Raw genomic sequence first — 27,566 nt, forward strand, 5'->3', positions numbered from 1 at the left:
CTCCTCCGCCGGCCGGCCAAGGCCGAGCTGGAACGCCGTGCGCCGCCCCGCTCTTGCCATGGCGCCGCCGCGGGCCGCTGTCGAGCGCCCCTGTGCCGCGCTGCCGCGCGCCCCGGACCCGCCCGCCCCCACTGACCGTCGCGCCGCCCCGCTCCTCCGCCACCTAGCTCCCCGGCCGCCTGGATTGCAGCGCCACCGCGCGCGCCGCCGCATGCCGCCGCCGCCCGACCGCCACCGGCGGGACCCGCCATCGCGCTGCCCCTGCGCGGCTACGAGCGCGCAGGCCTCACTGCGCGCGCCGCCACGCGGCCCTCCTGGCCGGCCGACCCGCCGCGGCCACCGCGCTCGCGCGCGCCCGGCGCGCCGCCGGCATGCGCGGCCGGGGCAGCGAAGCAGGGGAGCCCCCTCTCCTCTCTCTGTCCCACTGCCGGGTGGGCCCCGCGGGTCAGTGAGAGGGGGGGTTAAGGATAGATTTTCTTTATTATCTTTTGGCTGAAAACTTCAAGATTTTGTAGAAAAATAAAGAAAAATGAGAAAAATGCAAAATAAATTTTGTTAGGTTTCTAAAATCGAGATCTTCAGAAGAAAAATACTCATGCAGGAAAAATGTCATTTTGCCCCTGCTTAAATTATGTTTTGTGTTTAATCTAGTTTATTTAATACCGGTTGTTCCGTTACCCTAAAAATTATGAAATTTATTCAGTAGATTACTCTTTGGATGTGTAGTCCACTGGAAAAGTTTCAGGTGCATAGGCTATGTACATGTTGTGGATCTATTGTTGTTTGATTTCCTTTTCTTGAGTTAAAGTAAATACTTTTATATATCAATAAATGTTGGTAATTTATTTATGCACTCCTTATCAGTAGTGTTTCATGATAGAAAAGTTGTGCTGCTAGATCATTGTGGTTTGTTAAGTTTTTGTGTTTAGCTAGTTCCTAGCTTTAGTCTTTCTTTATTTTCACCGTGTTTAAGCAATGCCTTATTGCTTCTTTTTGTTGTGGTGCACCTAGCCTTCTTAATGCAAGTCTAGTAGTGTTGTTGAAAGGAAACACTTCAGGCTAAGCTCAGTCGGGAATTAAACCTGCCAAGCAGCACCAAGTCGTTTCCTTTATCGTTAGTTTTCATGGTTGTTCGTTAATTGATTGCCAGTCATATCTTCTTTTACTCACATTGCATTGCCTCCTGAGTGCCTTGCACCATTGTAACTCCTGCATGGCATCTTTTCATACGTGTAGACGTCACGAACGAAGCAGTTTACGAGCTGGTTGCTGAGCCGGTCCAGGAGCCACAAGCAGGAGCACAGCAGGAGGACGCAGTCGAACACGCTCCCGAAGAAATCGCTAACCCCATTGACCTGCAAGGCAAGCCCCGGAGCATATCCCTTATTTTAATTACTCTATGTTATATTAAAGTATTGTGCATTTACATTGAGGAATTGATTGGAACCCTAGATGCATAATCTTGAATACCCAATGTCCTTACTAGTGTAGTTATCATTAGCACCGCTATGCTTAAGTAAACCGGTAAAAGATGGGTGATTTCCTGTCACCCGCGAGATATAGGGTTGTTCTTCAGGCAGTGTTATGAGAAATAATGCAATGAGAAGGGAAATTGGAGACCGGGCGGAGGTAAAGTTGGATATGATTATTGACTAAGGAAAGTTGAATCTCCACCTGTGTCGATTGAGGACCGTTCCGTTGTTGGCCCTTTGACTGAGGATTGAACAGTACTAACCGCATGCCGGAAGTCGGAGGTAGTCGAAACCGGTAAGCTCAGTACCATATGTGCACTGGTAGGCGGACTTGATAATGTCTTCACCAGTGGAGCTAGTACATAAACTCATGGCTGACCCTTTGTTGGTATCGGTGGGGCTAGCAGTCCTGGGTCGCAGGGCAGTTCGCCTATTCGGTGTGCATATGTGAAGGGTTGGTGTGTATAGCCCGACGGGGCATATACGTGCCGTGTTGGTTAGGTCCACCTTGCAAGGTTAAATCGGATCGATTCGCCGTGACTCGCGGATATGAGAGCCTTGGTCAATGCGTCACATCGTAGTAATGATTGAAAGGACAGAAAGAGAAAAGTTGGACTTTTGTTGTTATTCTTGAAAAGATAATATGATTAACCATGTGTGCCCTAGAGAATTAGGCAAACCTAGTTTCTAGCTATCAACACAATTGGAGCTAAAATATTGAAAGTAAGGATCCAGCATTAGTAGCTTTTCAGCAAAATAACCCAGAGCCAAAGAGCTGTGCATGTCTAGATAATGGGCTCAGTATACCCATAGACGGGTAAGCCTTGCTGAGTATTAGAATACTCAGGGTTTGGTTGTAACCCTTATGAGCAGGTTGTATTCCGGAGAACTTCGAGGAAATTAGTGCGTCCTGGAGTGGTCAGCCTCTTCCTCCAGGTTGGACGGTCGAGTGGGTTCCGTCTTCTCCGTGTAGTGAAGGCAGGTGAGCCTCACATCAGTGGGCGAGATGTGAAGTTCGTCTTTTGGTCATCGACGTTATTTATCATATTGTATTTTGAAGCTTGTTTTAAACCTGTTTGTATTTCCGCTGCGTTTGAACTCTGTATTCGAATTGTAACCCTGACTTGTAAAACTTTATTGTAAATTAATTTGGAGACTTTTGTTTAACTCTGGTTGTAAGTTAAGTTTGAAAACTTTTGTTGCCTGTAATCACCTGTGCTCGTCTTTTGGCGAGAGTTCCTGTGTAATCGATCCTGGTTAAAGCAGGCAGTCTGAGTGTACTGGTGAAGTGCAGTAGCGGAGGATTAAGTTAAATGGTTAATTAGTGCACTTGATCGGTATTATTTGGAATGTTCTGTGACATCTGGCCTCGCCTGCGAGCCCGCTTGACCGTAGGGGCCGTCGGGCGGCCATAGATGGCCCGCGTATGGGCATTCTTCCTAGCCCAGCCCCGCCTGTGCGCCACTCTGGGCCATGCACCTGGTGCCTCACCGCCGGTTTGCAAGGCTTGCGCCGCTCGCAGTTTCGCATCGCTATCGACCACCAAGCTCGTCAGTCCAGCTTCCCTAGCCCCCCTGCCGGTGGCACGCCGCTCAGGGCCGTGCACCTGGTGCCTCGCGCGCCGGTTTGCAAGGCTTGCGCCGCCCCGCAGTTTCACATCGCCACCGACCACCAAGCTCGTCAGTCCTGCCGTGGCAAGGCACCACTGCCGTCCGAGCTCAGCCCTGCGTCGCACGCGCCGGCCATCTCCGCCGGCCACCAAGCCACCATGCCCACATGGAGAGGCAGCTGGGGGAGGAGCTCGAGATGGCTTGGGTTCCAACGAACAAGGGAGATGGGATCCGGCGGGAGGTAGACGATGACAAGCGGGGTCCACGTGACAATGGGACAGCAAGAGAGAGGAGATGGGCTAAAAGAGATTAGTCAGGGGCACAAGCGTCATTTCCCACGTTTGTACACGCTGGCGGGGTGAGTTGGCGTGCCACATCATCAAAAGTGGCAAAAACATAGGATCTGAAACATGCACGGGACAAATTTATAATTGCAATTCTAAAGGTGGCAAACGGAGAGGTGCATCTCATTGCCACAAAGGATGGCAAAAATTTAAATACCCCCTGGACTGTGCTGTTCTTTCTTTCCAGGGAATGAGATGAGCGACGTGGCGAACGTGCGCGGCGATGACCACGCACTAATCAGAAGGGTTTGTATTAAAGCAGCATTGCAATTGTTAGAATAGAAGCGATTGATTGATTGATATATATATATATATATATATATATATATATATATATATATATATATATATATATATATATATATATATATATATATATATATATATATATATATATAGACACACACAAGTCTAGAGGGTTTGATATCCTTTGGGATTGGCCCCTTTGAGTTGGCCGTTTCGTTAGTTGGGCCTTTCGTGAAAGATAACTGCTAATTACATCATTAATTAGTAATTAACTAATACAGAAATTGATCATAATCTAATTTTTTTCATAACAACAAGTTAACCATCAAGTAGACTTTTTTAGACAGATTATGGAGATAAAGAAAAGACGCATGTACCTTTATTAATATATCTTTTTATCCTACCCGCACCAAAACCAAAGAGAGTACATACATTTTTACTCCCCTAGCCCACCGCAATTGATTTCTTTACAAAACTAGCATCAAAACCAAAAAGATTAGCATTTCTTTTTTGTTTAAAGGACCTATTATGCCTTACATTTAGATACAAATTTTAAAGCCTCCGATCTCTTACATGCTACTTCCACATATCCTCACTTGAGCGGAGCTCACTAGAGAAGGTGCAGCTCAGAGTTACTTTCTTCTCCTTTGTGTACTTCCTTATATGTGGAGTTACTTTCTTGATCTTTTGTTACTTCCTTGTGGGCTCATGAAAGTTATAATAGGACTTTCCAGATATCCTTTAATCAATAGGGCTCTCCGCGTAGTTTTTAGAGTTTTTCGTGTTGTTTTTAGAGTTTTTCTTTTTATTCCTTCTGCAGTTTATTTGCCTTTTGCTCAACCCAGTCGAGTATTTGGATTGGTGCTCTACCAACCAAATTCTTGGGTTCGAAGCATTTAATACAAAATTTGCATCTGATACCATTTAGGGCACAACAGTGATTCACATTAACCTTCAATTAATTATAATCATTTTTTGAAACTAGTTAATTATAATCATTGGGAGAATATAGAAGCCAAAAAATAAAAATGAAAAAGCACAATGTATCTTCATTACGGCTGCTGGTCCGCGGTGGGCCGTCCAATATCTACGAAGTACGGGCCTATTGCGCCTCACGTGCAAGTAGAGCAGCACAACACAATAATGAATTTTTGTTTTCAGGGTAATGAATGAAAGAATTTGATGGCTGGCTCCTTAATGCTGCAGCCATTACCTGCGTTCTTCACCCGTGTTGTTATCACCAAAGATGAGTATATGAATAGTGACAAGGACAGCCAATTAGCCACGTTAGCACAAAATGATAAGAGCCTGAGTCTTTAAAAGGTGCTATGAATATTTAGATTCAATGGTGGTTTTATTCTATGGATCAACCCTCAGTTTAATTGAGAATTATTTTCTGAAATAAATGACTACTGTTAAACTACTTCTAAAACATAGATTTTCTGCGTGACACAACACCGCGACTGCCACTGCCCACTGCTATGCAAAGATACGCATTCTGCCTACCTAGATGGGCTAGGGCAGGTTGGTTCTTTTGCTGGCTTGTTTGGTTCCTTTTACCTTTGTGCTTTATGTTTTGGTGAGGTTACCTAAACATCTAAACTAACCATTTTTGTGTAGTGGTAAAAATATTTTTTATAGTTTAAGTTAGCTTTTTAATCTTGGAACACACAAGTGGAAAATCCCCAATGCAACAACAATGTCAAGATTAAAAATTATTAATAAAAACAAAATATTGACCGGATAAGTGTCTCACGGATGCTTCAAATAGAACATGAAATCACCACCCTTCGGTTTTTAGAACTTTTGTACCTGAACTTTCAAACTTGCCATTTTACTCCATGGGATTTTTTTTGCTCAATTTTTCCTCTGCTACTATTTGGCAAAACATGTTGGCTTGCCCAGTCAGCCCTAGGGCACTATTCATTCTCGAAAAGTTTTTTTTTGGCACATGCACTACATGAGTTAGGCCAATCTCAGTGCAAAGTGTCATCGCACATTTACCAAGAGTGTCATGTAGTTTGACACTGGAATGAAACCACCTCCCTAGTAGATAATAAACTATATTTAATTATTGATTGGTATTAATGACCAAATATGTTATGTAACCAATAGAAGTTGATGATTGTGACTCAAATCCTCTCAATGGAGTTTTATTCTAGTTTTATGACTCTTGGTAACTGTATACACCAAGTTTCATCACCATGAAACTATGTTCTTCTCTTTCTTCTTAAATCACATGTCATGTCATTACTTTTGTCTATGTACTATGTCATTTAATGATAATAGAACTCACATAACACTTGCATTGAGAATGACCTGCTTAGTTCCCAAAAATTTTCCTGCGCTTCAGTAATTTCGAATGTTTGACCACTAATTAGAAGCGCTTCAGTAATTTCGAATGTTTGACCACTAATTAGAAGTATTAGATATGGATAACTGACAAAACCCATTCCATAACCCCCGGATGAAATCGTGAGACGAATATAATAAATCTAATTATGCAATGATTAGCAATGTCGTGCTACAGTAAACGACCTCTAGTGACAGATATTTCCCGGCCATCTGTTTAATTAATTTTATAAGTAGTCTATATTTAATACTCCTAATTAGTGTTGTAAAATTTCTAATAAGTTTTGCCCAAAAATTTTTGGGAACTAAACACACCCTAAGCTAACAGTTCTTTGCTTTGCACAGAACCCAACTCTTTGGACCACCACCCTCTTTCATCTCCCCTACTATGTCACGTGTTCCCAAGCAAAGAACGGAAAGAGGATCAACACTATGGTGGATGTGAGATGAAGGTCACAAGAATCACGTTCTAGCAGCACAGAGGTGAGGTAAGGGATAACTTGATTTAGAGTTCGGTAGCAAGAATCAGGGATAACTTGAAATTGTCCATTCAGTCAAAATGGAAGCGCAAAAATCAGTGGGGAGAGAAACATACACTACTAGAAAACGGGCCAAAGGTCCTGGCCAAAGGTACCAGCTGCTTTTGCACCTTTGGCCAGCGGCGATCAAAGATAAGGGGTTTGGTACCGGGTTAAAGCATCACCCGGTACCAAACCCCATTATAGGCACCGGTTATTACCACCAACCGGTACCCCTTGTTCTTTTGGTACCGGTTGGTGGCACCAACCGGTGCCTAAAGAGCGTACAATGGCACCGGGTTTTGCCATGACCCGGTGCCGCCACGTGCTCACCACAAAGGCACCGGTTGGTAACTTCAACCGGTGCCGAAGCCTATTGTTTGGCACCGGTTGTTGAGCACCAACCGGTGCCTTTGGCCCACGCCTATAAATACCCCAGCCCCTCCCCCTCCAAGCTGTCGTGAACTCACTGTTCATGGCAGTTGAGTGAGGGGAGGGGAGGCGATTTTTTGTTTTTTTTCAAAAAATGTTAGTTATTTTTCTCCATAACTTAGCAATTGGTTTTTAGAAGCAGTTATCACTTAATTTAGTTTATACATGTGATAATTATTTTTATTTGTAGCATCTTATTGTATTTATATGCGTTATCAATTTATTTGATATGTGAATACTATCAAATTATTGTATTTATATATTTTATCAATTTATTTGATAAGTGAATAGTATCTATTTATTATAGTTATATGCATTATTAATTATATATTTGAATTCAAATTTTGTATGGAAATATTATTAATTACATATGCAAGGGGGCTTTATTTAGTTCCCTTCAAAATTCCAAAACTTTACAAGATTCCACATTCGAGATGCATGCTGCACCAATTCGAGACCCGCAGCTCAGCTAGGCCTACCACTGCAGCGTGCGCATCTACAAGAAAAAATATTATCGTGCCACTACCATTAATATAGCCAGAATTACCGTGCCAAAGAGAATCATTGCACAGACGATGACCCCAAATCCTCAAGGCTCTAGGCAAACAAACCAAAATCCATATATAGAAATAAAGTTTTTTACCCAGTCATGTAGCCAGGAGGCTACATGCGTCGTTTCTTGTACAAAAATATAAAGTTCCATATAGAGAAACAAAGTTTATACACAGTCATGCAGTCAGAAGGCCATATGCATCGTTATAATTTTGTAGTTAAGTTTTATAATTTGGTAGTATGAATGAACTATTTGTACACTACAATGATGTATATAAATGTATTGTGGACCCAGATGAGTCGGCAATGGATGTACATGGCCGACCGGCGTTCAAAGGAGTTCATTGATGGCGTGCATGAATTCATAGAAGCGGCCGAGAAACACAAATATGGTGGTTTCGTTTGTTGTCCATGCAAATTCTGTAAGAATGAGAAGGATTACTCATCATCAAGAACCATCCACAGTCACTTGTTTAATAGTGGTTTCATGCCGAACTACTATATTTGGACCAAGTATGGAGAAAGAGGAATTATGCTGAATAATAATGTAGAAGAAGAGGACAGGATTCCTGACTTTGCAGCCAATTATAATGCCTTTTTCAATGACATTGCAATGAGTGAGCCTGAAGAAGATACTGAAGGATATGTTGTAGAAGATGATCTTGGTCAGATGCTGCGCGAAGCTGAGGAATTTTGCCAAACAGAAAAGAAATCGAGAGATCTGAAGCGTATGTTGGAGGACTACAGAACATTATTCTACCCAGATTGCAAACAAGGCCAAAAGAAGTTGGGTACCACATTGGAATTGTTGCAATGGAAGGCATCAAATGGTTTGTCTGACAAGGGATTCGAGGAGTTGCTGAAACTTATAAAAAACTTACTCCCTGAAGGTAACACCTTGCCGGAGACAACATACGAGGCAAAAAAAGTTATTTGTCCTTTAGGATCAGAGGCACAGAAGATACATGCTTGTCCTAATGACTGCATCCTATATCGAGGTGAGTATGAAAATTTGGATTCATGCCCTGTATGCAACGCATGCCGGTATAAGATCCCTCGAGATGATCCAGGCGACGTTGAGGAGATGCGTGTTAAGAAGAGGGTGCCTGCCAAGGTGATGTGGTATTTCTCTCTAATACCACGTCTGAAATGTTTGTTCATGAACAAAACGAATGCTAAATTGATGCGATGGCACAAAGAAGAACGTAAGCAAGACAATATGTTGAGACACCCCGCTGATGGGTCGCAGTGGAGAAAAGTGGACAGAACATTCCCAACATTTGCAAATGATGCGAGAAATATAAGGTTCGGCTTAAGTACGGATGGCATGAATCCTTTCGGTGAGCAGAGCAGTGGCCATAGTACCTGGCCTGTGACACTCTGTATATACAACCTTCTTTTCTGGTTGTGTATGAAGCGGAAATTCATTATGATGCCGGCGCTTATCCCCAGCCCGAAGCAACCCGATAATGATATAGATGTGTATCTAAAACCACTGATTCAGGATCTTCTATTGTTGTGGAAAGAGGAGGGTGTTCGTATGTGGGATGTGCACACAGAGGAACATTTTAACCTTTGTGCATTGCTTTTCGTAACCACCAACGATTGGCCAGCACTAAGCAACCTCTCCAGACATTCCAATAAGGGTTATAGGGCATGCACCCATTGTTTAGAAGAAACCGACATCACGTACCTCAAGCACTGTAGGAAGATCGTGTATATGGGTCATCGTCAATTTCTTCCAATCAAGCACCCATTAAGGAGGAGGCATGCTCACTACGATGGAAAGGCAGATCATCGTACCAAGCCTAGGCACGGTTGTGGGAAAATGATGTTTGAAATGGTCAAAGATATAAAAGTAGTATTCGGAAAAGGACCCGGCAGCAGATCAGTGCAGAGTAATGATGGACGTGCACCTATGTGGAAGAAGAAGAGTATTTTTTGGGAGTTACCTTATTGGGAAGTTTTAGATGTCCGCCACGCATTTGATGTGATGCACCTAACAAAGAATCTTTGTGTGAACCTTCTAGGCTTCCTTGGTGTCTACGGTAAGCCAAAGGATACATTGGAAGCGCGGCAAGATCTTCAACGTATGAAACAACGGGCCGCCCTACATCCAGAAAAAAGGGATAAAGGACGTCATTACCTAGGTCCTGCGTGCTACACTCTTAGTAAGGAAGAGAAGCAAAGTATGTTCGACTGTTTGAACAGCATCAAGGTCCCATCAGGCTATTCTTCGAATATAAAGAGGCTACTGAACTTGAAAGAGAAGAAATTCGCACACGTAAAGTCCTATGACTATCACGTGTTGATGACGCAATTGATTCCAATTGCACTTCGAGATATTCTATCAGCTAATGTTCGAGCAACAATCATAAACCTATGCGCCTTTCTCAACACAATTTCTCAGAAGGCAATCGATCCATCGAGTTTAAGCAGGCTACAAGAGGATGTTGTCCAAAGTTTAGTCAGTTTTGAAATGATATTTCCTCCATCATTCTTCAATATTATGACGCATCTTCTAGTTCACATGGTCAAAGAGATTGGTATTCTCGGTCCTGTTTTCCTTCATAATATGTTCCCTTTTGAACGATACTTTGCAGTCCTAAAGAAATATGTTCGTAATCGGGCTCGTCCAGAAGGAAGTATTGTGAAGGGTTACGTCACAGAGGAGGTCATTGAGTTTTGTGTTGACTATGTGGAAGAACTCTGTCCAATTAGGATTCCAGTATCACGTCATGTGGAGCGGCTGATTGGAAAGGGCACACTTGGAAGAAAATCAGTAAATGCCACAAATCATGCCACATTGAGCAAAGCACATCTCACAGTTCTGCAACAATTAGCCTTGGTGGCTCCATACATGGAGGAGCACATGCAAATTGTGCGAAGCATGTACCCTTTCAAGTCTGAGACATGGATTACAAAACATCATAATGATACATTCGCCACCTGGTTGCAGAAGGAAGTCATGGCCAACGATCAAATTCATGAGCAGCTAGCTTGGCTGGCTAGGGGTCCGGCAAATTCAATGCTGATGTACCAAGGATATGAAATTAATGGTTACACATTTTATACAAGAGCCCAAGATAACAAGAGCACTAATCAAAATAGTGGTGTCCGTATTGATGCCGCTGACTCTAGTGGCCAAACGAACTCATATTTTGGTTACATTGAAGAGATCTGTGAACTCGACTATGGACTACTGAAGATCCCTCTATTTCGTTGCCAATGGGTTAAACTGACAGGAAAAGGTGTCGATATCGACGAGTACGGAATGACAACGGTAGACCTCAAAGAGCTTGGCTATCTAGACGAACCATTCATCCTAGCTAAAGATGTCACTCAAGCTTTCTATGTGCAGGACATGTCTAGCAAATCAAAAAAGGACAAGTCTAGAAATAAATCAAGTTTTGTAGGTGCGGGAGATGAGCCAAAGCGCCACATAGTTCTGGCAGGCAAAAGAAAAATTGTGGGAGTCGACGATGTCATAGATGAAGAAGAATACAACACGGTCGAAGACATGACTACGTTCGCAGTGGAGGTGGACACAAGTATTCTTTTAGCCCAAGGGGAGGCTCCGTACGCACGTCATGATCACAATGAAGGGACGATTGTAAAGCGAACCATCGTTAATATTCCATTAGTTGAATGATTATATCTTGTAATAGTTTCCATGAACATTATCAGATTTATTGGGCTATTAAATAATTTTCTAAGCATTTATCAGATTTATTATTCAATTAACTAATTTATTAGATGATCAAATGATAAATACGACAAATAATATAATTATTGGGAAATTAAATTATTTTCTAGCTATTTATCAGATTTATTAGGCAATTAAATGATTTATTAGGTAGTTAATAGATTTATTGAGCTATTAATAAATTCATTAGGCATTAATAAGATGTATTATTGAATTAACTAATTTATTAGGCCATTAAATGATTTTCTAGATAATTATCAAATTTATTATGCAATTATTAGATTTATTATGAATTATCTTCTTTATTAGACGATTAAATAATTTGTTATGCAATTATTTGATTTATTATGAATTATCTAATTTATTAGACGATTAAATGATTTACTAGGCAATTATCAGATTTATTACTCAATTATCTAATTTATTAGATGATTAAATTATTTATTAGGCAATTATTAGATTGATTACTCAATTATCTAATTTATTAGACGATTAAATGATTTACTACGCAATTAATATATTTATTGGGCAACTAAATGATTTTCTAGGCAATTAACTGATTTATTTGTGAACTATTAAGAAAAAAAAGAATAGAAAAGAAGGCCTAAGGTACCGGTTGAAACCTTCAACCGGTACCAAAGGTACCTTTTCGCAAAAAAAGGTTGCGCGGCAGGAGTCGAACCCTGGCCGTGGCTTGCAAAGTGTGGAGTGTTGCCATTGAGCTACTCTGTGAAGTCGAAATAACGGGCGGCAAAAATACTAAAGACAACAGAATTTTCGGCCTAAGGTACCGGTTGGTTTTATTTAACCGGTACCTTAGGGCTTTTTAGTTTCCCGCCCGTTGGGAACTAAGGTACCGGGCGTAAACCTAATCGGTACCTTTGCTGTGCCTAAGGTACTAGGTTATGTATTCACCCGGTACCTAAGGGCCAGGGTATAAAGCCCTATTCTTCTTCCTCCCACTCTGCTTCCTCTCTAGTGCCCGATCGTCGACCTCTGCGACGCGCCCTCCGCGCCCTCCACGCCCGATCTTCCGCCGCCCCCTCCGTGCCTGGTGGTCCACCGCCACGCCGTCTCGATGCCGCTGCCCTCGACGCCGGCCGCCCTCGACGCCCCCGCCGTTGACGCCGGCCCCGCCTCGGCGCCCTCGAGCGCCCTCGGCCGGCATCGGCCTCCACGCCGCGCCGACTTCGTGCGCCCCGGCCATCTCCACGCCGCGCCGACCTCGAGCGCCCCTGCATCGGCCTCCACACCCCCGCCCTCGATGCCCCCGGCGCGCTGCCGCCCTTCCCCCGTGCCCCTCCTCGACGCCGCGCGGGCGGCCCCTTCCACTGCGACGCTGGCCCCCTCCTACGCGCCGCGCGCCGACTCACCGGCCTCCTCCACCACGTCGCGCCGAGCTGCTCCCCCTCCACCGCAGCCACCGACCTCCCCCCATCGACGTAAGCAATGGCGCCGCCGCCGCCGGCTCTTGCTTTTTCCTTTTTTTTCTTAATTATTATATCTAATATTTTTCTACTATTTCTAGTATTTAATTATGTAGTGAATAATGTGTAATTTTCTAGTTTGTAATTTCTATTTGTACCATTTAATTATGTAGTGAATAATTTAGTATAGAGAGAAGAATTTAGATAGAGAGAATGTAGAGAATTTAGTATAATGAAAAAGAAATAATTTCTATTTAATTTTTGCTGTGAATACTGTACATGTCAATGTCAATTATTTGTTACTTTTTTTTACAAGTGTAATTTAGATGTACATGAATTCAAAGACTTCAATTTATTGTAAATATACATGTATTTGAAGACTTAAATTTATTGTAAATGGACATGTATTCAAAGACTTCAATTTATCAAGCTCCTCTGTAACTCATTACATGTATTCCATGTCTAATTTAGATTGATTTAAATTAATTCTCGAGCTCGAACACCTCGATGCTTTAAATTTAGAGTGCGGCCCCCTAACGCGTTACTAACACACTCAATCTCTCTCTCTCACACACAGACACTAACACTCACACACACACACACTCTCTCTCACACACACACTAACACACTAACACTCACACACACACACACACTAACACCTCGACGCTTTAAATTTAGAGCGCGGCCCCCTAACACTTCCGCCGCCGCCCTCTCCACGCCCGGTCATCCTCCGCCGGCCACCATTGGAGCTTCGCTCAGAGCTCCGGCCGCCGTCGATCCCCTCCCTCTAACACACAACACACACACGCACTGACTCACACACACTCACTAACTCTCTCTCTCTTTCTCTGTCCCACTAACACACAAACACACACACTCTCTCTCTTTCTCTCCCTCTAACATACACACACACTCTCTCACACACACACACTCTCTCTCTCCCTCTAACATACACGCACACAATCACACTCGCAAACACACACACACACACTCACAAACACACACACTCTCTCTCTCTCCCTCTAACATACACACACAGTCTCTCACGCACACTCTCTCTCTCCCTCTAACATACACACACACTCTCTCTCACACACACTCTCTCTCTTTCAAACACACATATTCGTTCAAAGAATTGAATTCTCCTGCTTCATTTAAGTATGGACACATACTCTAACACATTTTTACGGTTTCAGTTAAGGATGGACCCCTTCGGTGATGACGAGACCACCAGGCAATACATGTTGGACGCAATAAACGAAGATACGAGGGCCAACACCACCCAGCCAATCGGTGAAGAAGATGCTCGGACAGCTAATTCGTTCCTGAATATGTGTGGAGATGCCGATGAAGAAGATGATGACTTTGCGCCGTCACCTAATCAACAGCAGCATGTTCCAGTACGAGTCTTAAAACTATATGCATGGTGACTTTGGTAGATTAGTTTTGCGATTAACATATTTTTTCTGTAATTTAGTCGACCTCCACATCGACTTCGTTGAGCCAGTCAAAAGGGAAACGCCGGCCAACCAAGAAAATGGAGGGAAGACAGGTCGTCACAGAAGTGGATGCAGAGGGCTGTTCAAGTGCTCCAGAGGCTGCTAGCACAAAATTTGTCAACCAATGTGGGGTTATTGTTCGGGCAAGAATTCCGATCACCACAAGACTATGGGAAACGAGCAAACCCGAAGAACAGCAACACGCTGGGCCTGCACATCAGAAGGAAATGCTATGGGCAGAACTTAAGGATATGTTCACTCTTCCTGAAGGAGTTGACCAAGAACTTGTGAAGAAATGTGCCTTGAAAAAGATGGCCCTTGCCTTTGCAAATTTCAAGAAGAAGTTGTACATCAATTACATCAAGAAGGATAAGGAGCCGATCTGGGACGATCTTACTCAGGTTAAACCATACTGGGAGGAGTTCAAACAATACAAACTATCAGAGGAAGCCCAAGAAAAATCCGAATAGGCCAAGGTGAATGCAGCAAATAAGAAGTACAGCCACTACCTTGGGGCTGCCGGGTACAAGAAGTCAGTCAAAAAATGGCAGAAGATGGAGCAGGACCTTATGGATAGAGGCATCAGGCCGACGACTTGGGATTGGCCAGATAGATCCAAGTGGTGGTTATTTGCTAATGGCGTGACACTAAACCAGTTGGATGGAAGCATATGCAAGAAGTGTCCCGCGATCTAGTCGCTGCAGTAGATGAGGCCCAACAAGGAACATTCCAGCCTCAAAGAGAGAATGATGAGCTGACAAGGGCATTAAAGAATCCGGAACACCCTGGACGAGCCCGCGGCATTGGTGTGGTCCCATGAAAAGTTGCTTGGGTCGGAGATTCCTCTTACAAGACTCACCGAAAGAGCAAAGCCGAACAGGAAGAGAAACTCCGTGCCATACAAGAAGATATGAACAGGAAGGTTGCGTCCTTGGAATCTCAGATGGACACCAGGGTCAATAAGGCAGTGCAGCTAGCTCTGAGCCAAAGGGGCACTGCTGGGTCGCACCTGGATATTGTGATAAGCCCGGCCTCCCAGCAACGCAGCAGCTATGCATCCACGGCGGCGCCCGACATACAAGCTGAACAGCAACCCCAGATTGAGCCAACGGCGGTAGATGACCAGCGGTATCTAGTGGATGATGTCAGCATGCCGACACCGTACGAGCTTCATGTGCGCGCAAGGAATATAACCATTCATGTCGCATACGGGTCAGCCCTGCCCCTGAATCCTTCTACTACAATTCATGGAAGGCCGATACCCCCTGGCTACACCTCCGTCACAGTCGAGCAGATAGTGGGAAACAATGAGGATCTTGAGCCCGACTTCGTTGGGGGGGATGGAGAGAAGACATTGGAAGACACACTGCACGGGGTTGTTCTATGGCGTAAGGCCGACATCATACTTACTGTAAGCACAACGGCTCCCGTGCAGACTGATCGCCCGTCTCCGCGGCCTCCCTCACCGTCGTCCCCACAACCAGCTCCTTCACCACCATCTCCGCCGGCGCAAAGGGCCACGAGTACCAACTCCTCCTGCACCAGAAAAAGAAAAGAAAAAGACAGCATCCCTCCCAGCGGCTGGACCCTCAAAGAAGAAGCAGAAAACGTTCAAAAGAAAATTGACCTACGAGAAGACCGCCTGAGGAGTTGGAAGAGGACACTGCTCGATATATAAAAGAACAATTGAAGCCTAAAGTCCCCCCGCCGAGGGAAAAAGTACCTCTAGAACTAGGGAAAAAGCTTCTCGCAAACCTAGACAACCCACCAAAACTGAAAAGATTACCCTCGGACTGTGATCGTACTCTGATAAAGGCACACAAGGTGAGAAATGTGAAGAAAAAATGTGGCAAGACTATTCCTCAGCTTGGCATACAACAAAAAGAACTCGAGCCCCTCCGGGTGCCAGGGTTGCCACTCCTACACCCAATGGACGTACAACTCCAGGCGGACCTACAGGCCGCTATATTTCTTTCTGAAACTGGATTAACGCTAGAGGAGGCAAAGGGGCAAGTGGATGCGGAAATCCCTGTCGCTCTCATTCTTACTCCATTCCAGCATGGAAAACCTTTTGTCACTGAGGAAGAGGAGAAAAGTCTAGGCACACAAATGTTCAATTTGCATAGATGGTACCTGCGAATGTCGAATGACGAAGGGAAAATGTTTGGAGTCAAGTATCGTGACCATGATTTCTTCCGCGGGGAGGACGACTTCTGGGTGTACTTCGAAAATTTATATCACATTTACCATCGACAAGCCCTCGACGCCTCTATCATCACCATTTGGGTTTTGTAAGTATCACTTACCTCTACATTAATACTTTTTGTTAACAAGAATATAATTATATGTATGCATTATAAAATTTCTATTGTATCATTTAGACAGGAGACCCAAAGAAGCCGAAAACATAGATGGCACCATTAGATCGGTTTCATGTCTCCTTTACTAGTCAACCAAAAATTGCTCAACGAAAATTACAAGGAAACGTGCCAAAACATGTACGATTCGTTGACTAGGCAAAATTACAAATCATATATATATTTATACCATACAACTTTGGTTAAGCCTTGGTCGACTCAATCCTCTATTATATTACTAAATAAATACTAAGTCGTCTAATGCATGTATGTATATATCCTATCTATATCTGCAGTTATCATTGGATTTTACTCATACTTTCCGTAGAGACCGGTAATCTTATAGTCTTTGACTCAATGAGAAATCCAAAGTCCGCAATCCAACATATCCTAGACCCCTTGAACAGTTAAGTTCAGTTTGCACAAACAAATTTTTTTTTCTATTAATAACAATTCCTGAATATCAAACTTAACTTTGAGCGCAGGGTTTGGAAAAAAATTGTGAAAAATAACAAAGGACGTGGTCAATGGAGGCCCGAACTGAACGTTAACATGGATTATCCGGTATATTGATTCATAAAGATTTGTCTAGTTAAGTATATAATCCCAAATTGTTCTAAATTGAGCAATTTATTTGTTTCTCCTTAAGTGTGCGAGGCAGCAACAAGGAACTGATTTGTGCGGGTACTACGTATACGACTACTTGCACATCATGACTCCATGCGGGAAGGCTACTGATGAAGACACGAGAGTACGTCCAAACTGTTCACTAGTACATTTTCATAATTGACTAACGCACATGATGTTAATCGTTTTTTCCTAAATGATAGATGTCTCAAATGGGGGATGAATGTTACTCTACTGATCGGATCAACGCCGTGTACGAGCAGCTCGCCGGATTCATTTTGAACGAGATCTTAGATCCTAGAGGCGAGTTCTACCACGACGGTCACATCCATAGAGGACTTCCATCGAGCTCCTGAGGGGACCAGTAGTTGGACTATAAACATGACTTGTACATTTGTAAATATTTTTAAACGTTATGCCTTAATGTTTGTAAATTTGTAAATATATTAATTCATCTAATTAGCTTAATTATATGCTCGCATTTCATTTTTTGTTAGTTTCAAATATTCTCTGAAAACGAACACGAACGACCAATAAACTTATAGTACAGTAGAGTTTGAGTGCGTTTAACAATTATAAAAGAATAAACAGTAATAAATATAACAAACATTTGGAAAAAAAGAGAAAAGGTCATTGGTACTGGTTGGAAAGACCAACCGGTACCAAACGGACTGCCACCTTGCGTCAGCAAGGCAGCCTCTTTGGTACCGGTTGGTCTTTCCAACCGGTACCAATGAAAGACTAAGGCACCGGTTGAAAAGTCCGGTGTCTTAAGGCGAGGCCATTGGTCTCGGTTTGCGGGAACCGGTTGGAAAACCGGTGCCAAGGCCTTTTCCAACCGGTTCCCATAGCCTGTTTTCCAGTAGTGATATAGTAGCAATTTAATTTGTTGGCTTGAGCAGTAACCTCATTCTTCACACGTTTCGTGCACCCTTATTATTAGATAATGTCTAAAGCAGGATACATTACGTTATACATTTTCTAAAAAAAGTAACCTCACATGTTTACTCTATCTATGGGAGAGCCAAGTGGGTAGTACCTCTCTTGAATGGCAAAGTGATAGCCAAATCACCTAGCATACCTAAAATAACGTCAGTTTGGTAGTAAGTTCTGCGGACATCCAATTGTGCTCTAGAGCTGATTTAGACGCTCCACAATGTGTTGCTAGAGTGATGGTTGAAGAGAAGAGAGTAAATTTAGGCATCACTTTGCACATTGCAGCCAGCAATGTCCGCTCCATATGCTGCAAGAAAAACTGGGAGCGAGGGCAAGACCATTCGGTGCCAATTATTAAACAACAATAGATTTGTTCGTTGCTATTGCTGAGGGTACACTCCTCCATGACTAGCACATACGGATGCTATATATTTTATTTTATGTAGGCTCCGTAGTGGTAGATATCTTCGATGCTAGTAATTCATAAAAAAAAATCCTTTGTCAAGCGTCGTCAGGTTTGCCGACAACCTTCATTTTCCCAGCAGCGATTGGGCTAAGTATTTACGTATAGGCCCACCAGAACATTAGTTGGGCCCAAACCATAACCAAAATCAAAACGGGAAAGTCCTGAAGGATAAAGGAAAAACAAATGAGAAAGGGAAAGAAAACTACCTGCGTACAATGTACGCGTATGGGGTACAGCCCGTATATACGGCGTTCATACCCCCGCCGCGTTCCTCCCCTTTCTCCTTCGCGCCAGATCCAATCGGAAATTTCCAAAGCTTATTGCCCCAGCGATCCATCGAAACCCTAGCCCACGCTTCCACCATGTCCGCCGCCGTCGCCGGCCCCGTCCTGCGCGAGGACGACCGGGGCATCCCCCGATCCCTCCGCCTCCTCGCAACGCTCGTGGAGGCGGAGTCCCGCCGCTACGCCGCCGCCGCCGCATCCCGACCCGCCGAGAGCAGCCTCCTCCGCGCCTTCCGCGGCGTCGCCGCCCCCAAGGTCCCGATCCGCGCCTTCCTGGAGCGGATCCACTTGCTGACCCGGTCCATGCCTTCCACCCGGGGCATGATCCGGATCGACGGCACCTGCTTCGTGCTCGCTGGCATCTACCTAACTCGCTTCGTCCGCAGCCCCGCCGGCAGGGAGGCGGGGATCCTGGTGGAGCCGGCCACCGCGCACCGCCTGGTGGCCGCCGCTGTCTTCCTCGGCGCCAAGTTCGGCGGCCACCCGCCCAGGAGGTGGACTGCGGTGTTCGAGGCCAGCTCGGAAGGCGCAATCCGCGCCGGCGAGATGCCGGACCTCGAGGGCCGCTTCCTGCGCGCCATGGGCTTCCGCCTCTTCGTCGACAGTGATGGGTTCGACGGGTTCTGCCAGGTCCTAGAGCGGGGTCCTCGGGCGCCAAGCAGCAGCGGTGGCGGCTGCGCCTGCAAGAAGAGGCAGGCGGACGCGGCGGCCGGAGAGGAGGACGAGCGCCGCCACGTCCGCGCGCGCCTGCTGCCCCCATCCGTCGTATCCAATTAGGGTTTGAATTTCAAGTTTGACATTCATTCCATTTAACAATTCTTCTGGTTTTAGTTGCTTTTGGCAAGGCTGCGAGTAGAAGATGCCCAGGATGGAGAACAAGGCGTGGTCCAGCGTCAGTCTCTGGAGCCTGCCTGGAGGGGAGTCAAACAAATCTTAGTTTTAGTTTTAGTTTTGGCTCAGTCAATGAGTTGGTTGCTTTTCATTGTTCGGCTGTTTATTTGGCTGCAGGTGTTCGATGCTGTGCATGCGAGTAGATGATGTCCGAACTGATGAAGGTGTCTGCTGGTGTTCGATGCTGCGAGTAGATGATGTCCAAAGTGGGGAAGGCGTCGTTCAGCGTCTGAATGTCTGATCAAGGTTCAGCTGCTCGTCTCCAAAGTTGCCAGAGCCTGGAGGAGGGAGTCAAGGAAATCTTTGTCTTTCCCAAGGCTGTTCGATCCACTACTGGAGTGAAAGACTTCATTACTAGTACTTGGTTTTCAAGATTTGGAGTCAATAAAAAGGGCACAATATTATGTTTTATACGTTGAAGTTTTAGTGCTTAAGTCTGTTGGATCTATGCCAACTCAATGAGAGTATAGTGTCCTTAGTTCTGTCAGATGTCATGTCACTTCAAAGGAGGTCTCTGATTAGGATTGATTCTTCAGTAATGGATTTCAGTCTGATTCTTTTCTTCTGTGTAAGACTCTCAGATCACTAAGGCTTGCTCCAAGGGGGCACCGTAAACCGCCCCCCCACCCTACGTAGGGGGGCTTTGGGGGGAGCGAGCGCTCCAACGGCTCCCCCCACAGCTCCCCCTTATACGGGGGGAGTTTCAACTCCCCCATATATAAGGTGAGTTTCAATTTTTCTTATATCTCTAATCACACCGTTTCTTCGCGATATTAATCCTGTTTGAGCCCCGTAACATAATGATAATGCGTATTATGATAGTATAAATATTGTATGATTTTTTTAAAATTCAAAAACGTTAAATAAATAGTTAGTTAATGAGTGATAGTATATGGGGGGAATAGATATGGGGAATGGTTGGAGAGAAGGAGTTATAGGGAGAGGAATCTTTTGGAGGGAGGTGGTAAAATATAGTAGAAAGTATATATAGGGGGAGTTGGATGGGGGGAATGGTTGGAGAAAGCCTTAGGCCTACTTTGGCAGCAGGGAAGCCCAGCGGGATCCCTGAGTTTTCCCTGGGCCAAAATCCCAAGTGCCAATCTTTCCCGAAAAAATTCCTGGCGCACTTTGGAAGCCCATCTGCCCAGCCTGGAAGCCCGCTTCCCCTCCTATTCCACGGGAAATGATTCCACATCTCTGGTGGCCGGGAACGATTCCACATCTTGTGACTCGCGAAGCTGCCCCTCCGCCGGGCTCAGCGACTCAGCGCCGCCGCCGCCACCTCGCCATCCGGCCGCCGCCGCCTCGGCATCCGGACACCGCCGTTCCTCCATCGCCTCGGCATCCTGGCGCCCGCCAACGGTAAGCACACCTCCACCGCCTCCACCGCCGCCGTCTCCCCCGACCGCGCTCACCTGGCGATCCGACCTCTCCGCTATGCTCTCGATCTGGGACTCTGATACCCACGCGAGTGGCATACGCCTCGGCGAGGATGACGAGCTGCGACATTCTGTGTGCTAGGGTTTCGATTCTCATCCTTTCTCTTTCTTGTAGCTCGACGCCCGACTGGAGGCTGATCCACGCTGCGGCCATCTCGACGCTCGGCTGGAGACTAATTCGGACTGCCTGCGCCTGCCACCTGCCGACCGCCGACCGGACCGCGCGCGGCCCAATCTCCACTGCCCTGTGACTGCCCCCGCTTGGCTCCCTTCCTCGTCCCAAGATCTAGTGAGTACTTCCTCCCTCCTCCTTGTCCCTCCCGTTTTCTTGCTGGAAAAGAAGCTAGGAAGAACTTCTCTACTTGATACTTGAGTTCAACCTTCTGAAATTAGGACAAGACATGTGAGCATGTGCCGTAGCTTATCTTCTCTGTTGTGGTAAATGATAAAATTCTTGCACTCTGTTGCTGCAAGGCCTATTTAGCTATCTATTACAGATGAAAAGAAAAAGAAAATGACAATCCTAAGGAGTGTGTACCCTGCTTGATTTATCTATTTGGCTTTTTTGCTCTATTTTATTGCAACTAGTGATCACTATGAGTGAGGTACTAGTGAACTGAACTGATAGAGTGAATTTGGTTTTTGTAAATAGAGCAAAAAAGACCTTGATTATAGTGATCACTCTATCAGCCTAGTTGTGATCACTAGTTTTGTGTTATTTCTAGTTGTATGCAGTTAGTTCATGAATGGGAAGAGCCTTAGGTGCCTATTGGAATTAGTTCAGGCCTGAGTTGGTTTTGTTTCATGAATGTGAAGAGCCTTAGGTGCCTACTGCAGACTGTGTATTTTTCCTGCAGACTATCTTGTGTATTTTTCTGTGGACTATATTTCCTGCTGTTTCCAAGCATTGGATCTACTTCTGACTTTTTTAGACTTTTAATATTTGTTCCTCTACTTGTTTATATATGTAATAATATAATTTTATATATGTAACACTAGATGGCTTCATGGGAGGAGCATGCTAGGAATTTTTTATTGGAAGAGGAAGAAGATGATGAGGAGCTATTCTTTGTTCTTCTCCCTGCTGTAATGCCTTTTCTAGATGAAGGAAAAATACCTGAGCACACCTCTTCTCTTCCTGGTGCTAAAAAGGTTAAAGAGATTCTCGAAGGGCACGAGAATTGGTGCAAGCAAGAATTTAGGATGGAGGCTGACATATTTAGATCTGTAGCCAACTTTCTTAGGGCAGAGAACTTGCTCCGTGATACACGTGGTATGATTGAGGAGCAGCTTGGCCTGTTTATGTACATGCTCTCTCATAATGCAAGTACAGATTCGCTAAAGAAGGTGTTTCAACATAGCGGTGAGACAGTGCATAGGAAAATAAATGAGTTCTTCGATATCATTCCACTATTAATCCAAAAATTCATCAAACTCCCGAATCCAAGCGGTACACACGTGAAGATTACATGCGACTCTAGATTTATGCCGTTCTTTCTGGTTCGTTCATACTTACACTACACTTTCCTTATACCTTTCCTAACCACAATCCAAATCTTCACTAGTTTTTCTTACCTGCAGAACTGCATTGGTGCTATTGATGGTACGCATGTCCCTATTACAATTTCACAAGACAAAGGCTAGTCCCTATATAAATAGGAAAGGGACACTATCACAGAATGTGATGTTTGCTTGTGACTTCTACTTGAAGTTCACTTTCATCTTAGCTGGATGGGAAGGATCCGCATCTGATGCAGGAGTGTTGCGGTCTGCTCTTGGCAAGGGTTTTACTGTGCCGGATGGGAAATTCTATCTTGTAGACGGTGGATATGCAAACACACCATCATTCCTTGCCCCCTACCGAGGAGTCAAGTATAATCTCAGTGAGTTCAGGAGACGTGGCCGATATGCTAACTACAAGGAATTGTTCAATCATCGGCATGCAATTCTTTGGAATCACATTGAGAGGGCCTTTGGGGTTCTCAAAAAGTGGTTTCCAATTCTGAAAGTGGGCACACATTACCCAATTGAATGTCAAGTGAAGATTGCAGCAGCTGCTGCTGTGTTTCACAACATCATTAGAGGGTACAATGGGAGTGAAGATTGGCTAGACTACCTACCTGATAATATCAACCCAGCAGATTATGTCGACTTGCCAGACGGAGACACTAACTACCCAAGTGAGACGGAATCAAATGATGGAAATGACGTACGAGACCAAATAGCCCATTAGATGTGGGCTACCTACAATGCGTAGGATAGTAGTGTTTGAGGGTTAAGCCTAGTGCTACCCTGATGTATCTAGTTAACTATTTACTGTTTCTTGTAATGTTAAAACATCATTTGTTGTATAGTGTTAAACTGCATCCTCAAGAAATCCTGCAGCCCTGCTTGTTTTGCTTCCCATGTATAGTTCAGGAAACCTGCTTGTTGAATTTAGATTGCATCAAGTATAATATGTGCTAACAGGACAACTGCATCTGTTTTCTAACTCTGTCTAACTCCCATCTCTTGAATGAATATTTAATTATTTCTTGCAGCAATGTCGAGGGCTGCATGGAACTACAACTATGAGAAAGGGCTTGTTCACATTATGAGAGACCATGTGAACATCCCTATGTTCAGGGGTCAGAATGGATGGACTGTTGAGGGTTGGAGAAGTATCTTAGAGAAATTCAACTAGAATTTTCATTCAGCACACTTCACAAAGGGGCAACTACAAGAGAAGGAGAAGGAGCTAAAGGGAAGTTGAAAGGCAATACGAGATGCTAGAAAGGAAAGTGGTGTTGGTTGGAATGACTCGCTGGGCATGATCATTGCTGAGCTGGAGAAATGGAAAAAACTAGTCAATGTAAGAATTTTCACTGAGCATGACCAATACTTACAAGGCACTTCTATCGCTGAGCATGATTGTTGCAGGAACTAACTATGTTGCTATCTTTGTGGTTAATAGGATAATGCAAAATTGGCTAGGTTCCAGAAGAAGCCATTTCCTTTATATGACGATTGTACGTCGTTGTATGCATGTATGTTAACAGTCAAGTATTCCATTGCATAAGGATCACTATTAACTATGTCTTATACTGCTTGCACTATTTTTTTCATAGGAAGTGTTGCTACAGGAGAACTAAACTTCACATCAACCGAGCACTTGGCTCCTGCTGCTAATGCTCTTGTTGCTGCTCCACAACCTCCTCCTGCTCCACTTCCTCCTGCTGCTGCACTCTCTGAGAGAAGTGCTAGAAGTGCCTCATTTACTTCATTGGATGGACCAGACATCACAAGTGCACATAATGAAGCTCAATCTGCACATTCCAATCAAGATTTTGTGGAAGGAGCAAGTGGAAGGAGGAAGCGCAAGCAAAGTCATATTGGTTCTGCTATTGAGGATTATGTGCAGTATAAGAAGAAGCAGACAGGCAAAACCATCGAAGCTCTCGAAGAAAGGAAGAAAAAAGAAGAAGCATTTTCAGTCCCCAAGTGTCTCGATGAAATGGACGCAATGGATGGACTTACTGATGTGGAGAAGTCATATGGTATGGATATCTTCAAATTTGAGATAGACAGGGAGGATGAACATGAAAAACAAAAATGTTCGATTTATTTGGCTCAAGTGCCAGATTAGGTAAATCTCTTCCTTGTAATATTTACTTTACTTCGGTATGTCTCTACCTGCTAATGCTCCTTGTCTTTACCTGCAGTGCTCTTGGTGGAGGCAATGTTTGAATTGAGATGAAAAATACAGGTACAGTCATTGTATGCAGGTATAATACATCACTTCCCTGTTTGTTCGTTTACCTTTTGCATTATGCCTGCTCTTGCATCTCGCTTCTTCCCGTTATGTTTATATTGACACATTGTGGATAAGGTATGTGCAAGAGACAAGGTTTGGTGGTTGCCTTTTTCTGAATTACATTAGTTGTTGTGTAGAAATGATTCTGATAAGTTATTTACATCTGTGCTGCTGTTGTGTATGGCCATATCATCTGGACACAACTGATGTACTCCCTCCCAGAAAGAATTCAATTCTATCAGTGTTATGTTTTAGTATTTTCTGTACTAGACCACTAGAAATACTACTATGCTCTTGTGAGTTATCCCAAGCATGCTCTTATATCGATGTCTAGAATGTCTGATTGAATCATGCCTAGGGCCAGAGGTGTTAACTTTCAATATGCTCGGGCTATGATAGTTATGATTTAGCTATTGTTAGTTTAGTCAAGCGGTCTGAACTTAGCTGCTAATGTTTTTTCTTTTACTTGCAGGACTCTTGATGGAAGCAATGGTGGATATCTAGATGGAAGCAATGTTTTTCCTTTCTTTTCTCGAACACTACCCATGAAAAGGAGTTAAACTATAATTTGTTTTTTGATTATATGTCTTGGATAGATGAAGATTATTTATGATTTGGCGAAGAATGGATTAGCTAAGTTGAATTTGCCACTCGAATTAAATTTTCCATGTATTGTACTATGTCAAATAATTATGGTCTTGTGATTTTCCATGTATCATGTCCATGAAAATGTTGTGGTTGTTGGCATTGATCTGTCGGGATTTTCCATGTATTATTTGTTCAAAAAAAATCAGATTTGTTGTTGGCATTGAAAATGTTGTGGTGGTGGTTTGCACGCAACATGCAGCAGGCAAGAGGAACCCTCCCGCCTTGCCTGCACTGCCAAACGGCAACGGGGAAACAACCGCCACACGTGGGTTCTCCCCCTGGGTACAGGCAGGAATGGAGGATCAAAAAAAATTCCCGGTGGAGGGTTTCCGGCACTGGGTATGCTTCGCTCCGCTGCCAAAGTAGGCCTTAGGGTTTAGCCTTGAATAAAGGGGGAATAAAGTGTTGTTCTGGCTCTATGGTCTCATGTGACCGCCTATTCTTTTTTAACTGTTGTGCAGGTTGGCTGTGCAATTAGTTTAGCCTTGAATTGATGGTGGGCTTAGACATCCGGTTTGCAATACGTGGGTTTTTTTCATGAATGCGTCAAAATTGGAGAATATACATTGAATTTGGATATGCTTGTGTGTTGAAAACTGAAGATGAGATAATGTCAATTTATGCCTTGGATATATTAACACTATAACTGTCCTTCACATTGCCAAGAAGACGTTAACCAGGTATTCATGAACGAATCCCAGGCATCTTCATCCCTGAAACGGTGCAGGAACTGAGGAACTTTTGTTGCCAACCTGAGCAACTGGGGTCATGTAATTACAGCCAGCAAGGCCCTAACACGTGCTACAACTTTACGGGGGCTGAACAAGACCATCTTCTTGTTAGGTTCGAGCTCACCGGCGGGTCCATCCTGGAGCTTGAGGTCGAGCAGGTGATGTGACCACGCGAACTAGTCCGGCGCGTGCCTCGTCGTTCGGGCAAAACAAATCCGGCGAACAGGTTACCAGTCTGTATCATCGGCAACCTGGATTGGGTTTGCACATGTTACGATTGCGACGTGCAGTGCAGGGTGGAAAAGCTTGGGTTTGCACAAGGCGTCTGCTACTTTCTGGTTTCAGCTTTGTCTTGCCACTTGCTTATGGAGCCTGCCTAACCTGAGCTCTGTTCAGTTTTTTGCAGAATCTGTTTCCTTCAGATGTGTTTTACGAAATAAACTTGTTGGGGGCGAGAGTACAAGTGTACAATTTGCAGTCCTTGATTTTCCTTGTAGTGGTTTCCTCGATTTTGACCGATGACAGATGTTGTCTCAATCCATTATTGTATTGCAGTATTTTGATAGGATTGGTATTAAAAATGATACTTCAACTTTTAAATTTTCATAATATGTTATCATTTATTGCTGTGATATCAACATCATGCTGAATTACACTGAAATACAAAACATACTGAAACAAATATTACACAGTAAAATGTAATGGCTTGATTGTTGGTCCAAACTTGAAGTTAGACTTTCAAATAAAAACTAGAGACTTCTTGCAGTTTATATATTAGTCAGCCTTTAGTCTCTCTTAGGGAGCCACATCAGTCCATTCATGAGTATTTTGTTGGATTGATCTCTTTCATAATAGACCCAACGGTCTATTAGGCCCTTGATTTGCGCCCTGATCGGGGGCGCCCAACCCTTAATGGTTGGTGGGCCCCCGCTGCACAGCGCTAACATAAAAAGGGGGTGAAGGGGCCGGGGCACGGGGTACGAAGTTCATCGCGCCGCCAGCACCTTCTCCCACATCCTAAACCCTAGCCGATCTAGAGGGGCGCTGGAGCAGCGGGAATCCCCACCACTGCCATCGACGCTGGTTCATCTGCGTCGACGTCACCGTTCTCGACTCCGACACCACGTCCACGACGCCTCTGCACTGCTCGTCGCCGCCTTTGAGCGGATCTCCATCAACGAACCTGTGATGGCCGGACCAAGCTCTTCTGCAGGCACCGAAGTTCCTCAATCTCGC

The 27,566-nt window shown here is 44.4% G+C and overlaps 2 protein-coding genes and 1 long non-coding RNA gene across 3 annotated transcripts; all 3 read left to right on the forward strand.

The window, feature by feature from the left end:
- Positions 1 to 18,771: 18,771 nt before the first annotated feature.
- LOC120670198 (cyclin-P4-1-like) lies at positions 18,772 to 20,284 on the forward strand. Its single transcript, XM_039950262.1, has one exon. The coding sequence runs from the start codon at positions 18,907 to 18,909 to the stop codon at positions 19,603 to 19,605; it is 699 nt and encodes a 232-aa protein (XP_039806196.1). The 5' UTR covers positions 18,772 to 18,906; the 3' UTR covers positions 19,606 to 20,284.
- Positions 20,285 to 20,304: 20 nt separating this feature from the next.
- Positions 20,305 to 26,810, forward strand: LOC120670200. Its single transcript, XR_005673099.1, has 2 exons — positions 20,305 to 20,442; positions 26,301 to 26,810. It is a non-coding gene; the product is annotated as an uncharacterized LOC120670200 (long non-coding RNA).
- Positions 20,635 to 23,674, forward strand: LOC120670199. Its single transcript, XM_039950263.1, has one exon. The coding sequence runs from the start codon at positions 22,158 to 22,160 to the stop codon at positions 22,800 to 22,802; it is 645 nt and encodes a 214-aa protein (XP_039806197.1). The 5' UTR covers positions 20,635 to 22,157; the 3' UTR covers positions 22,803 to 23,674.
- Positions 26,811 to 27,566: the final 756 nt, after the last annotated feature.

Source organism: Panicum virgatum, chromosome 4N (assembly GCF_016808335.1).
Source record: "Panicum virgatum strain AP13 chromosome 4N, P.virgatum_v5, whole genome shotgun sequence".
NCBI classification, from domain to species: domain Eukaryota; kingdom Viridiplantae; phylum Streptophyta; class Magnoliopsida; order Poales; family Poaceae; genus Panicum; species Panicum virgatum.